The sequence below is a fragment of the Pyrus communis genome, chromosome 10, assembly GCF_041283825.1.
Source record: "Pyrus communis isolate YQ-2024b chromosome 10, ASM4128382v1, whole genome shotgun sequence".
Classification (NCBI taxonomy): Eukaryota; Viridiplantae; Streptophyta; class Magnoliopsida; order Rosales; family Rosaceae; genus Pyrus; species Pyrus communis.
The window spans coordinates 26,623,845-26,638,362 of record NC_142574.1 but is presented as its reverse complement, the minus strand read 5'-3'; the positions used below and the strand labels follow the sequence as shown (position 1 = coordinate 26,638,362).

General features: G+C 40.7%; 1 protein-coding gene across 2 annotated transcripts; it reads right to left on the bottom strand.

The window, feature by feature from the left end:
• Positions 1 to 809: 809 nt before the first annotated feature.
• Positions 810 to 6,648, bottom strand: LOC137729708 (protein NARROW LEAF 1). Of its 2 annotated transcripts, none has more exons than XM_068468716.2 (7): positions 6,413 to 6,648; positions 6,137 to 6,309; positions 4,665 to 5,177; positions 4,216 to 4,359; positions 2,996 to 3,236; positions 1,974 to 2,474; positions 810 to 1,791 (listed from the first exon to the last, which is right to left on the bottom strand). In XM_068468716.2, exons 3-7 carry the CDS (start codon positions 5,163 to 5,165, stop codon positions 1,358 to 1,360), a joined length of 1,821 nt encoding a protein of 606 aa, XP_068324817.2. In that variant the 5' UTR covers positions 5,166 to 5,177; positions 6,137 to 6,309; positions 6,413 to 6,648; the 3' UTR covers positions 810 to 1,357. The 2 variants fall into 2 exon arrangements, with proteins under 2 accessions (XP_068324817.2, XP_068324818.2); XM_068468717.2 differs by having other exon boundaries at positions 6,116 to 6,309; positions 6,413 to 6,617.
• Between the last annotated feature and the right edge of the window lie 7,870 nt (positions 6,649 to 14,518).

Sequence of the window (14,518 nt, the reverse complement as noted above, 5' to 3'; positions counted from 1 at the left end):
ACACAAGTTCTTTGGTGAGCATTTGGATTTGCAGTGCTTAATAAGAAATATTGATGATCATTTAGCTACCCTAGCATACATCTCAGAAGGCTAATTTCCCGAAATCTTTTGGATTACTTTTTTTTTTTTTTTTTTAATTTTCTAGTAGAACAAATTTCCCAGTGTGAAATTATAATTTTCTTATCACTTCAAACCATCCGATCGACGTTCTCAGAGACAAAATTAAACTTTTCTCTAGTCCAAGAACACTCCCTGTGGAAGAGTAGTAGTGCTGAAACATTCGCTCCATATATCAAGAAACTGAACTTCCAAGCACAAATCTAGTCCATCGCGAACAATTTCCACCACATAAGCATTCCCTTCAACCTTATTTGGTCCAAAAGAATGTCGTTTCAGCACATACTGGGCATGATAAAATGATTTCTTACAGTAACAGGGATCATCTTATTTCCATTTCACCTCAATTTGTTAACTGGTTTTTGGACAAATGATAATATCTACATTAAGAGGAAGAGATGGACTTAGCCTTACAATGAGCTAGTAATAATTTGGTTCAAATTTTTTGACGAAAATCGAACCTAAGACCTCTCACTTACAAGTGAAGAGGAATACCACTAAACTGTAGTACTAAGTGGCGTTAACTGGTTATTTTTAAAAGGAAAAATAAATACAATTTGAAAACGATGACGTAAGTGCATATATATGCCAGTGCAAGATTCAACATCAAAAGGATTCAACATCAAAAGGATTCTAAATTTCCATGGCATCTAAAGAAACTTGAACGAAAAGGACATGCCAAACAAATAAGATAATGAAGAAGACAATGTCTCCATTGAAGCCGCATTTACAAATATAGCCACAATGTGAGTTCCCTCATAGGCTACTACTAGACTTATCACTTATGAAGATACAAATGGTGTAGTCCACCATGCTCCCTCCTCTTTCAACCATCAAAAAAAGAGCTTCGATCAATTCGGCTCTGAACAAACTAATCTCGCTACCTAAACGCAACATTTTACATTATGTCGTTCGGATTACAAGAGCTGCTTATATTCCCACTTCGGGGTGCTAATGCTATAAGGAACAAGGATATTCACTAAAGCGGTACAAATCAAAAGTAAAATCGAGCACAGGTAATGCCTAAACATCTCTCTAAAACATTGTATGCTCCACATATATGACCTATACTTTTTGCCCTTACCAAAATATTCCCAGGAGGAATATAGCAACTGATGAATGAAGTTCACTGCAGTTGCAATCTGGAATAAAGTGAACTGAGAATTTAAAGTCCTCGCTTTGAAGCAACCCCTTGCATGACAGTTACTCCAAGAAGAAATACAGTTTACTCATTCCTACTTCATACGGGTCCTTTACTGCTAAAGAGAGAGTTGCAGTTTTTTCTTCTCTTCGGTTCAGGCTCACCTAACTGCAATGAAACAGATATCTCTTCATCCAAGCTACTCTGCAATGGCAAAAGGTTTTTTGGTACCTGATTTCCCTCTTGCTTGTTTTGATTTCCTGGAGATCTGCTGGTGGCACTGGGAATGAATTGGTGTTCTATATTTGGAGCAGTTTCAACACAATTTTCTATGTGAAAGTCACCACGCATGAATGGTCGAATCAGTCCCTGACGGGACTCACCTTCAATTGGAATCTTCTGAAGATTGAAACCCAAAGGTCCATAGTCATCTTCTAGCTTATCTTTACATGAGGGCCGAACAGCTGGGGATGACTCCCCAACTGTGGAACCAATCCCCGCAGCTGAAGCATTTCGTTGCTCTTGGATAGCAGCTATGTTAACAACAAAGCAGAACAGGAGTCAGGAAAATATGCTGAACAAAGCCAAGAGTCAGCAAAAACATAGAACTCCATTCGTATTTTAAGAGTTTGCAGACGGTGTTAGACTAAGAACAGCAGAACCCAAAAAAAGGGGAAATGGAAAAACAACAATTGGCTGGTTTAGACGCACAAACCTTGAAACCCTTCCTTGGTTGTTATCAGGTCAAGTTCAAGGAGCTGAAGAAGCCGTCCAAGATCGACTCCACTTGTCCAATTTTCAGGTGGTTGGCCAATTTTTAGTTTCAAGCGACCACGGTTAGCTGTCCCACCCCAAATGATCCCAACCGGTCGTGGCTTCTCCCCATTCTGACCAGTCAATAGAATGAGGCTTCCACTATCGCCTTCAAGATCAAAACTCTGCTGATTCTCTCCGACAACAAGAAAATCAGTAAAGAAACATATCCCTTTTTCATCATTGTATTCTAGGGCATACGCCATGATGGTCCCAGTCGTCAAGCCTGAACTTCTCCCAACTTTCATCACTTGCCTTCCGATAAGACTGTTGATTGGAGACTGCAAGTCTATGGTGTAGACATCACCAATCTCACCTATGCCTCTTACAGTTGTAATTACATTGTTCAAGTTGAAATCTTCGGCAAAAGGAATGAAGGCACCATCAGCTCGCACAAATGTTTCTGCAGGGGCACCAAATCGTAATAGGCACAGGCTGGAGTCAGAACACGATGAGAACCCAATAGCAAAAGTGATAAGTTGCAGAAAATTGAGAAACTACAAATTATCTTGCTCCAGAGTGCTACTCAAATAAATTAGTGGCAGATCAAACTCAACCTTATAACAAGAAATTCAACTGTATGTTTGTGCCTTAAATCCTTCAAACCAAGTTGTGCCTTCCAAATACTGATTGGTTGAACGCTTTTGTTTCTTAGACCATGTAGACAGAATTTAAAGTATTATGATGTAAACATATTGGGCTAGGACAAGGCGCAAGGTACATAAACTTACAAATCAATCAATCCCCATTTGTGGATACACAAACTGGTTTCCTCAACTAAGTGACGATAGCCCCTAGTGTCCTTATCTAATTTTCCCCTCTGTTCTAGACACACCTTCAAGCTCATAAATAACAGCTGCTGACTATTTGCAACGGAAGATGCACATAAACTTCACTTATGGGATAAGGCTTGGTTGTTGTTACCTGGGTTTGTTCCAGCAAATATACCGTACCAAAGATCATCTGTGATAAAAGATGTTGCCCTCTCCACAGCGCCAAGATACACCCCAGGTCCAAGGCTTGGTGGCAATGGATGAAACATTTTCTGGTTTGGATAGTCCAAATCAACTGCCACATGCCGATTTGTGAGAAAACCAACCTGTCGATTTCCCGTTCGGCTTTTAACAATAGCACCCAGAGTTCCATACGTCTCCTGGCTAGCAACCTAAAGAAGAAAAAAGCAATTAGGTAAACTTAAATAGTTGAGACACAATGAGCTCAATGTATATACAGATCTCTGATCAATAAATAAATTTGACAACTAGGGTATGGGAAGTTTTGTAAGTTCATGACTATTCCTGAAAGCTTAAACGGTTGGAAATCTTGGGGTGCAGGCCAATATTCTAATACTCTCCCTCATGTTGGGCTTCCTCCTAGCACTAGTGGAACCAACACATAAAACTCAACATAGAGAGGTTGCAGTGGCAGGGATATGAACTCAAGATCACCCGCTTTAATACTCTGATAAGTTTCTTCAGTTTACCACCATTCACAATACTTTCAGTTCCTTGAATTAGAAATAAAGCGAACCACAAATCCTGTAATTTTGAGAGTAATGAGCAAATTACTGGCCAAACAAGACCCAACCAAATCTTATGTACTGATTATGTTTTAGATCACATCCAGCATATACCAATGCATGATTTTAGCTTGTATTGTTACTACCATCCAGCCATAAAGAAACTCATACGATAAGTGTTTAAGGATATGAACCAAACCAATTACATGACATGCATCATCCCTGGAAACCATTTACTTGAACTCAAGCAAGCCAAGTGAAGCAATGGTAACTCTATTATATATTGCAAACTACCTCACCGATTCATTATGTCATCCTTGAATAGTATTTTAATGGAGCTGTAAAGGCCTAAATAGCACTCAGGTATTTTTCCAGTTTTGATAGAAGTAATAATCTTCTTAGACCAGCCACTCATAAGATTATTACCTTATCAACTAGCTAACTTGTGTAACCCTCTCTTCAGGTCAATTCCACCTTGGATACTCAGTCTATGAGCACAGCTATTGTTGCCCTCCAAAAGGAAGTTTTACGCATTATTCAAAAAAAAAAAAAAAAAAAAAAATCTTTATATCACATTAAAATTAAGAAAAGTACGAAATATTAACATATATATTTGTATGAATACCTGGGAACCAGAACCAATCCATGGATCGCTTCCCCTCAAGCCATCTGCGAGCTCTGTGTACAGCTGTTCTTTAGGAGTTGAAACTGGGGAACCATAATAGGAAAATTCGACAACATCCACATCACACCATACACCTCCTGGCCCCTGCACCATTTTTTAAATGTAGAAACCAAACAAAACAAGAACCTAGTCAAGGATCAAAACAACGAATTAGCACTTTAAAAAAATCAATACCCTGACAAGCTTATCTTTCTGACCCGCATCGTTTCAATCAATAGAAAAATACACAAGCATATCATTCAGACCAGTATCATGATTGATGTGAAATAAGGAAATTAACTTAACTGTGATTAAACAAATATAATGCAGCTAACCTCAAAGTAAAATGTCATTGACAACATAATCTAATCTGAAAACCAAAACATAGAAAAAGGACACCAAAATTCCACCTCAAGGGCAGCGGGTAGACACTGCACATGACTGAGCCATTCCCTGTGAGCTTTACGGGCAACAAAGACAAGAATGGCCGGAATGTCTGTTAAGACACCCCTTCGAATCCGAAACCCAATTGCTGTGCCAAGACTAAAAAGCCGCAATATCTTGCTATGGAATGCCCTGATGGTCATCAGCTCAAGTAAGGTTGTAGCCTGCTGCCCTGATGGCAACCTGCCCAAAGTTTCTGGAAGATCTTCCTTCTGAAGATTTCCAAAATAGTTTGCTCTATCTTCTGCTGCATCACTTAATCGACCCAATGTAGGCCATGAGAAGTAGGCAGCATTGCTCTCAGAGTGCTGACCACTAGATGCAAAAGGCTGGAGGGCCGATGGACTAACTGAAGGTAGATTAGGATAATGACCGCAGTAATTCCTTTCCAAGTCTAAAGCAGACTCCCCAGACTGTGTTGATCCAGAGTAATGATGAAATCTTAAATCTAATCTGGTCCTGTCCATGTTCCCGCTCTCCTACATCACATAAAGACATCTCTCAGGAGATCCATATTTATGGTTCACAAGCACAAAGTCTATAAAGATAACCTGCCTTTAATGATGCTTAGATTCAAAAGAAAAGAAGCACTCAATCACAAAAGAATTTTGATCCCTTCGTCAACAGAGACCCCCGGAAAAAAAAGCACACAAGAAGGGGAGAAAGAAATAAAGAAAAGATAAGAGACTACTATGAGATAGCTCGATAAAACAAAGAAAATTATTAGCATGCCAACTAACTATGCGAGTTCATAAAGACTGATGAAATCAATCTAATCTGAAAAGAAATCCAAGAAATAAATGTTGAAACAAGGGGACAATGGCAGAAGCTCTTTTGATACAGAGTACACATTTAAGCTGTCATTTATCTAAACTGACAATTTTACATACGTTTAATCATCTCAAGCATAACACTACATACAAAAATTCGTCCAGAAAACTAAAAAATTACAGACATTAAACGCATATCAGCAACTCTCTCTGTTTCAAAAGGGCTCACAAACTCTTCAAAATGCATCTGAGGAAATTAATCCCATGATAAAGATTGGAACTTTAAGAAAATTAATAAATGCATATACATGACAAGAAAAACACCCCTTTCTTATGCAGAAATAACAAGCAAAATTAAAGCAAAAGAGGGATAAACGGCGGGATGGCTTGCTACAAGCAGAAGAAAAATACATATACATACATACACATATATATATATATATCCTATATATATATATATATATAGAGAGAGAGAGAGAGAGAGAGAGAGAGAGAGCAAAACCCACATACCATTTCATGAAAAAGGTTGAAATAAACTGAGAAAATGGGACCTAGATTGTTCATATTGTTCATAATGAGAGAAGAAGAGACTGAACCCAGATAGAATTTATCAAAACCAAAAACAACAGCAAATTTAAAATCCATACTTAGAAAGAGAGAGAGCTCACTGAACAACAATGGTGGAGCTGTGGAGGGCCTCAAAGCAAAGCCCTTTGAAGACTTTCATGCCCTAGTGAAAATTTCCCCCCACACCCATCATCTAAAACATCAAGATTGTGTGCCACAATAACTCCATCAAACAATCTAATTACCATCCAGCAAAAAGGATCAAATTGTATTTCTGCAGAGAGAGAAAAAGTGACAGGGTGAGAAAAAAGAGCAGCTATATTTAGAAAGAGGAGCCTTAAAGCTTAGGAGAATGAGAAGGTTTATACTTTCCATACCTTGGTTTGGACTTTGTAGAGAGAGAGAGAGAGAGAGAGGAGATATCTAGTATCTGGTATTTGTTTTATAAATAATACAAAGAACCAATTTGTTGAGTATTTGTTTATGGCACCCTTTTATCTTTATTTTCTTTCTTTTTCCTTTCTCCTTTTCGCACCTCATCACATTTTCTTGGTGGGGTGTTTTAATGGAGGAGAGATGGGCAGAGAAAGGGAAATTCATTTTCTTGGATCCCATTGATATTTAATTTGGTAGTGGGGAATAAGGCCCCATCCATATTTGCTCCCCAAAAGTAGCACATTCTTCACCCTAATAATTCAATTCAATTCAATTCTCATCTAGGGTTTGGGGGAAGAGTGATCAATTTTTCATTTTTCCATGTTCTTTGCATTCTCTTTAGCAATTGTAATTCACATTAAGCTCCTTTTGTTTGCTTAATTCATTAGGGTTTCAATGTGTTTAATTTTTTTAAGCTATGGCTAATTAAGGGTTGATAGATAATTAGTCAAAGAATAGGGAATGATTACATGTGGGGGCATGTGGGAGAGAGAGTTGGAGGCAAACCCTTATGTCCCTCTAATATAATTATCACTTCTATTCTTTGGTTTTATCTCAATAGTGAAATTTCTATAAACCCCCCCTCCCCCTCCACTCCTTCAAATATTTTGTATTATGTAACGATCATCTCTGCAAAAATCAATTAAAACAAAGATCGTTTAGTCATCAAACTGTATAAAAGTAGATGGACGGATTCGGTAAAAGCATGATGAACTGTCTTTCTATTTGCTGCAACTAATTGATTAAACGTTCTTAGTTTTAATTTATTTTTTGTATGGATAATTTTTTAAGGGTAATTTATAATGTGAACGGTTCCAATCATAAACATAGAGTTCTGTGAATAGGTCATGAAGTATTTTGAAGAGAAACTATTTCTTGACCTTAAAAGAGCTAAGTTGTTTCTCACTGTCTTTCTAAAAGACTAGAACCCTAATTCTCTCTCTCTCCCTACATCCACTCAGAAATGCCTTTACTGCATTATCTTCCAACTTTTCTCCTACACCACACCACATTATCATCTGTACTCATCATCCAATTATGAATCATGATATAATGATAATATTAATCACTCTACTCTGACTAAATTATCAAACACAGATTGAGATTGCTCATGCTAAATAATACTACATCACACATAATTGAAAGTCATACATATATATAGGTATATATGTGTGTGTGTGTGTGTGTGTGTATTATATGAGATATAGATAACAGAAAGCAAGCAAACAAGGCCAGCAATCACTTTTAGCCTGCAAAGTCTATTGCTTGGGACCCTTTGAAGTTGGAAGATTGCAACTTTGGATATGTAATCTTTTTTGTCATGTATATATTTGTATTCTACATTTGACAATGATTTAAAATTTGCAATTTACCCAGATACCTCAATCCTTCCCAAGCTTGAGCGAGAGAGAGAGAGAGAGAGAGAGAGAGAGAGAGAGAGAGGGATCAAAAGACTCCAATATGGAAGATTGCAACTTTGGATATGTAATCTTTTGTGTCTTGTATATATTTGTATTCTACATTTGACAATGATTTAAATTTGCAATTTACTCAGATACCTCAATCCTTCCCAAGCTTGAGAGAGAGAGAGAGAGAGAGATCAAAAGACTCCAATATGGTGTCATCATCCTCAGGAAAAAAATTTCCTCCAATATGGTGTCATCATCCTCAGGAAAATAATTTCCGCAATGCAATTATTTGATCACTGTCCATAAATATGGGCCCCACCACAATGATCTTGTTCTATTTTTAAAAAAGGAGTTTTGATTTTGTTAATTGTAGGAGCACTCCACTACAATGATCTTGTTCTTTTACACAATTTTTCTTCTCTCTCCCATTTATTGTCTTTTGTTTTGTTGCGTAATATGCCAATCTTCTGGTTCAAAAGTGCAACCATTTGTCGAGAGATAAGCAAAGCTGATAAATGCTTTTTTAAATTCTCGTAAATTAGAACAGTTTAGAATATTGCATTGTCACTTACAAAAGTGATATATTTTCCGTCTAAAGAAAAGGTTGGAGGTTCAAATTTGGTCTGTGAGACTTATGAGTGGATAGAAGAAGCATTATTCCCTACGAAACCCGTAAGAAAAAAGGTCCTCTCCAATTTGTAACCCCTTTCATTCTCATTAGTCTTGGGGGGCCTTACATGGGACATATTGTGAGAATACCTTCCTCATATCCGATATCCCGAAGAAAAAAGTTAAACAAACTTTTATTTTCTTGGTACAAAAATAGGTGAAAAGTACAAAATATCAAGAACGATACTGTAAATTTCACTAAAGTTGTTGTGAACACGAAAGATTCCTTGAAACAAGAAACCAGAATAACGTGTACAAAATAATATTTTTTGTGTTTATGATTTTGGGGTTACGATCTCTCTCAAATTTGATCCTCTGATTCTATCTTCGTAGGGTGTAGGTTTGTGGATGAGTTGTTGATCCAAAGGGCCGTCGGGGCTTGATCTAAGGATGAACAGTTGATGAACGGATCTTCAAGGGGCGTTGGGCTTAATCTTGAAGAATGGATGTATGGATTTCTTCAAGGGCTTTTGGGCTTGATCTTGAAGGTTGATGGATGAGCAGATCTTCAAGGGCTTTTGGGCTTAGTCTTGAAGAACGATTGGATGTGTGGATTTGTTTGTGTTGTTGATCCAAGGGGCCGTTGGGGCTTGATCTTAGGATGAACGATGAACACTTTCTTCAAGGGCCGTCGGGGCTTGATCTTGAATAATGGTTGTGTGGATTTCTTCAAGGGCTTTTGGGCTTGATCTTGAAGGTTGATGGATGAGCGGATCTTCAAGGGCTTTTGGGCTTAATCTTGAAGAACGATTGGATGTGTGGATTTGTTGAGGTTGTTGATCCAAAGGGCCGTTGGGGCTTGATCTTAGGATGAACAGTTGATGAACAATGAACACTTTCTTCAAGGGGCCGTCGGGGCTTGATCTTGAGTTGGTGGGAGTTCTTCAAGGGCCGTTGGGGCTTGATCTTGAAGGAGGATTTGACGAAGAACGAAGAGTGCTTTCTTGATCCTTCGGAATTCTTGGGAATTTGGATGCTTGAGAGCTTTGGAGTTTCAAAGCTTCAAGGATTTGGGGAATTCTCTTCCAATTTGGGAGTAGAGAAATGTATTTGTGAATTCCTTGATCTTTTGGATGAACGGATGATGAATGATGAATGATGAACACTTTCTTCAAGGGGCCGTCGGGGCTTGATCTTGAGTTGGTGGGAGTTCTTCAAGGGCCGTTGGGGCTTGATCTTGAAGGAGGATTTGACGAAGAACGAAGATTGCTTTCTTGATCCTTCGGGATTTTCTTGAGAGCTTTAGAGCTTTAAGGCTTCAAGGTTTTGGTCCCCCCCTTGTGGGGAGTATTCTCTTCCATTTTGGGAGTAGAGAAATGTATTTGTGAATTCCTTGATGCTTGATACCTTGATGGAGAAGCCTATTTATAGGCTTTGAGAATGAATCACCACCACAAAATATTTTTTTCCTTTCCAAGCACCATTGCCTAATTTTCCCACTTAATGCAATATTGAAATTGAAGTGGTGTAACTTATGGCCTAATTTCCCACTTAATGCAATATTGAAATTGAAGTGGTGTAACTTATGGCCTAATTTCCCACTTAATACCATTTTAAACTTGAAGTGGTCTAACTTATGGCCTAATTTCCCACTTAACACCATTTCAAACTTGAAATGTGTATGCTTTGTCATTGCCCAAATGAGAAAAACTTGTTTTGATCCGTAATGGATTGAAGTGTGTTTGCCTTGTCATTGCCCAAAATGAGAAGAAAAACTTGTTTAATCCTTCAAGGGTATTTCTTCCTATTTTGTTGAGTCACACGCCATGTGTACAATTTGTACAACACGTGGCGTATGCCATGTATGCCTTGACACGTCAAAACTTTAATGCATTGGTGAACATTTTTTTTTTTACTGAAATTTCGATGTCTACAAATGCCCCCACTTCAAGGCGCGTCGTAGACATGTGCTTGTCACGTGTAGAAGATGCGTTTTGAAGTCCCTTAATGTAGATGTCAACCCAAGGGCCGTCGAGGCTTGATCTTGAATTGGGCTGGAAATTTCTTCAAGGGCCATTGAGGCTTGATCTTGAGTTCGACTGGAAGATTTTCTGGTTTCCTCCAATCGTTGATTTTCCTTTGTGCTACTCTTGAACTGGGCAGCAGGAAATTTCTTCAAGGGCCATCGAGGCTTGATCTTGAGTTCGACTGGAAGATTTTCTGGTTTCCTCCAATCGTTGATTTTCCTTTGTGCTACTCTTGAACTGGGCAGCAGGAAATTTCTTCAAGGGCCATCGAGGCTTGATCTTGAGTTCGACTGGAAGATTTTCTGGTTTCCTCCAATCGTTGATTTTCCTTTGTGCTACTCTTGAACTGGGCAGCAGGAAATTTCTTCAAGGGCCATCGAGGCTTGATCTTGAGTTCGACTGGAAGATTTTCTGGTTTCCTCCAATCGTTGATTTTCCTTTGTGCTACTCTTGAACTGGGCAGCAATATACAATATGAGTGGTTTCCCGGGCACAGGTGCCCCCAGGACAGGTGGACTTGACAAATATTTCTTTATGCTTTCAAAAGCATTATGGCATACTTTGTCCCATACGAATGGAACATCTTTTTTCATAAGGCGACTAAACGGTTGACAACGCCCTGCGAGGTTGGAGATGAAGCGTCTGATGAAGGCTAGCCGTCCTTGTAGACTTTTCAGCTCGTGCAGGTTTCTTGGCTCGGGCAGGCAATGAGCGTTTGGTGCTGTTTGCAGTTTCAGCTCGTGCAGGCAAGGAGCGTTTGGTGCCGTTTGCAGTTTCAGCTCGTGCAGGCAAGGAGCGTTTTGGTGCCGTTTGCAGTTTCAGCTCGTGCAGGCAAGGAGCGTTTTGGTGCCGTTTGCAGTTTCAGCTCGTGCAGGTAAGGAGCGTTTGGTGCCATTTGCAGTTTCAACTCGTGCAGGCAAGGAGCGTTTGGTGCCATTTGCAGTTTCAACTCGTGCAGGCAAGGAGCGTTTGGTGCCGTTTGCAGTTTCAGCTCGTGCAGGCAAGGAGCGTTTGGTTGTTGCCTTTTATGCTCATGCGGACCAGGAGCGTTGGTTGTCGCCTTTTAGGCTCGTGCGAACGAGGAGCGTTGGTTGTCGCCTTTTAGGCTCGTGCGAACGAGGAGCGTTGGTTGTCGCCTTTTATGCTCATGCGGACCAGGAGCGTTGGTTGTCGCCTTTTAGGCTCGTGCGAACGAGGAGCTTTGGTTGTTGTCTTTTATGCTCATGCGGACCAGGAGCGTTGGTTGTCGCCTTTTAGGCTCGTGCGAACGAGGAGCGTTGGTTGAATTTGTCAAACGATCTTAGAGAGGCATTCCTTGCAATCTTCATAGCAAGGAGTCTTGACCGAGTGATTGAAGAAGTCTTTGGGGAAGAAATCGCGCATTGTGATGGCAACGGACGATCTTTGTGTCATAACTTCCTCATCCTTAACACTTTCATGTAGCTTTGAAGGTTGACGGTAGCTGCTTTGCCCCCTTTCCGATTGGTGAACTTGTGGAGGAGACCTATGTTTCTTGTGCATTTTCTTTGGAGTGACATAAGTCCATCCTTCAACTTCACTTGACGTGACTGACATGGTTTTGGAGCATGCCCCCAGCGGTTGAGGTGAAGATTTTGAGTTCAAAGAGCCAGAAGTGACGGTGGTATAGTTTGACTTCACCACATCATTAAGATCTAGCTCGATGATCCCTTTCTGAGCTAACTTCATGATGAGATCTTTTAGCACAAAGCACTTTTCCGTCGGATGACTAATGAAGCGGTGGAATTTACAGTACCTTGGACTGTCAGTACGGTTCATCTCTTCCGGCCGTTTGCACTCAGGTAGGTCGATCACCTTTTTGTCAAGCAAGTCTTTCAACATGGCAACCACGTCAGAGTCGGGGAATGGATATGTCTTCTCCTCAAGCTCCGTCAAAGTGCGTCTACGTATCTCTTGATCACGAAAAGCTTCGGTTTGAATCGCCTTGCCTCGTGTATGGGTTTTGACTGGAGTTGTGTTGATCGTCATTGCTTCCTTGGTGGGTTTCCACGCAGCTTTATCCACCTTGGGCCCCAAAACTTTGTCATTCTTGTAGTCGGCGATCTGTTCTTTCTTCTCATGACGGGTGATGCTTAACTCCATATCATGGGCGCGGGTGGCTAACTCCTCAAATGTTCGTGGTTTAATGCCTTGAAGGATGTAGTGTAGTCCCCACTGCATGCCTTGAACGCACATCTCAATGGCAGAGATTTCAGAAAGCCGATCTTTACAATCCAGACTTAAGGAGCGCCATCTATTTATGTAGTTGATGACAGGTTCATCTCTCCACTGTTTCGTACTGGTCAGCTCTAGCATGCTTACAGTACGTCGAGTGCTGTAGAAACGGTTGAGGAATTCCCTTTCTAGCTGGTCCCAACTGTTGATAGACTCGGGTTCGAGGTCGGTGTACCAGTCAAAAGCGTTACTTTTCAGCGAACGTACGAACTGTTTGACAAGGTAGTCTCCCTCTGTCCCAGCATTGTTGCAAGTTTCAATGAAATGGGCGACATGTTGCTTCGGGTTGCCTTTTCCATCGAACTGCATGAATTTTGGGGGCTGATAACCCCTTGGCATCTTCAAAGCATCAATCTTCTTGGAGTAAGGCTTTGAGTACAGTACGGAGTCATGCGAGCTTCCTTCGTACTGTGTCTTAACAGTGCTTGCGATCATCTCCTGTAGCTGCTGGATAGAGAGAGATTCCATGAACGCCGTTGCTTGGTCTAGCTTCAGCTTCTCTTCGACTTTCTCCACTGGAGGCTCCTCTTCTTCGTCGACTTCTTTCTTTAATAGGCCAACATTTGGGTCGACTTTCACGTCGGGCAGCGCATCTAGTTGGTTGACAAGTGCGGCAATCTGCAAGTCCTTCTCTTCCACAGTCTGTGTAAGCTTTGCAATTGCTTCGTTCATTTGAGCCAGTTGTTCTTCAACAGAGGTGACGCCGATGGTCATGACTTGTGCAACCAATAAACATGACTTTCCTTCAGACATCCATAGTGCTGATGAAGAACCCCATTGGCCATTTTGGGGTGTCATCTTGTGTGCCTCAATAGCATGCTTTGGTGCCCCCATCAAGGTCAGGTGGATGACCGACTCGCGCCTTTGATGCTGCTCTTGCTTGCTTAGCAGTACCAACTTTGCAGCGGCATGTTGAGAAGTGGTTGTGGCACCAATGGATGCTCCATTTGCGGCGGAAGTGCTTATGCTTCTTCCCTTGGTGGTTGCAAGAACGGCTTGTCCCTTGCTTGATGCCATTGATTTTGGAGGTGTGCTTTGGTTGTTGTCAACTCCGTAACCATGCTCCTTCAACTTCTTTTGAGTTTTGGTGAGGTCACGATCTTTGTCGTTGACGGTGTTTGAAACCTTCTTTCCAAGATTTGAAGAGGAAGCAAAGTCATGCCTAGCCTTTGACATGAGTTCGTAGGCATTTGGGTTAAAGCCTTCTTCGGTCTTCTTAGTTGGAAGAGAGCTTGGTTTCACTTTGACGCCATGTTGCGCCTCCAGACGGTTGATGAGTCCGGCGGTTTGCAAGTTTTTCTCCTCTGCAGTCTTTAGCAGCCTTGCAATTGTTTCCTTCATCTGAACCAACTGTTTTTCAATGGAGGTAGTGCCGATAGTCATGACTTGTTCTTTGTTTGAAGCCATGGACTGTGCTTAAATATCTTGAACGGAGACAGAGATGAGAGGTAGAGATGGTCCCACCGGGCGTGCCAAATTTGTGAACACGAAAGATTCCTTGAAACAAGAAACCAGAATAACGTGTACAAAATAATATTTTTTGTGTTTATGATTTTGGGGTTACGATCTCTCTCAAATTTGGTCCTCTGATTCTATCTTCGTAGGGTGTAGGTTTGTGGATGAGTTGTTGATCCAAAGGGCCGTCGGGGCTTGATCTAAGGATGAACAGTTGATGAACGGATCTTCAAGGGGCGTTGGGCTTAATCTTGAAGAATGGATGTATGGATTTCTTCAAGGGCTTTTGGGCTTG

Coding starts and splice junctions, on each gene's coding strand:
- LOC137729708 (XM_068468716.2), bottom strand. CDS start 5,165: ATGGACAGGACCAGATTAGATTTAAGATTTCATCATTACTCTGGATCA. Junction 3,237..4,215: donor GGATTGGTTCTGGTTCCCAG/GTATTCATACAA, acceptor TTTCTTCTTTAG/GTTGCTAGCCAGGAGACGTA. Junction 2,475..2,995: donor ATTTGCTGGAACAAACCCAG/GTAACAACAACC, acceptor GTGCCCCTGCAG/AAACATTTGTGCGAGCTGAT.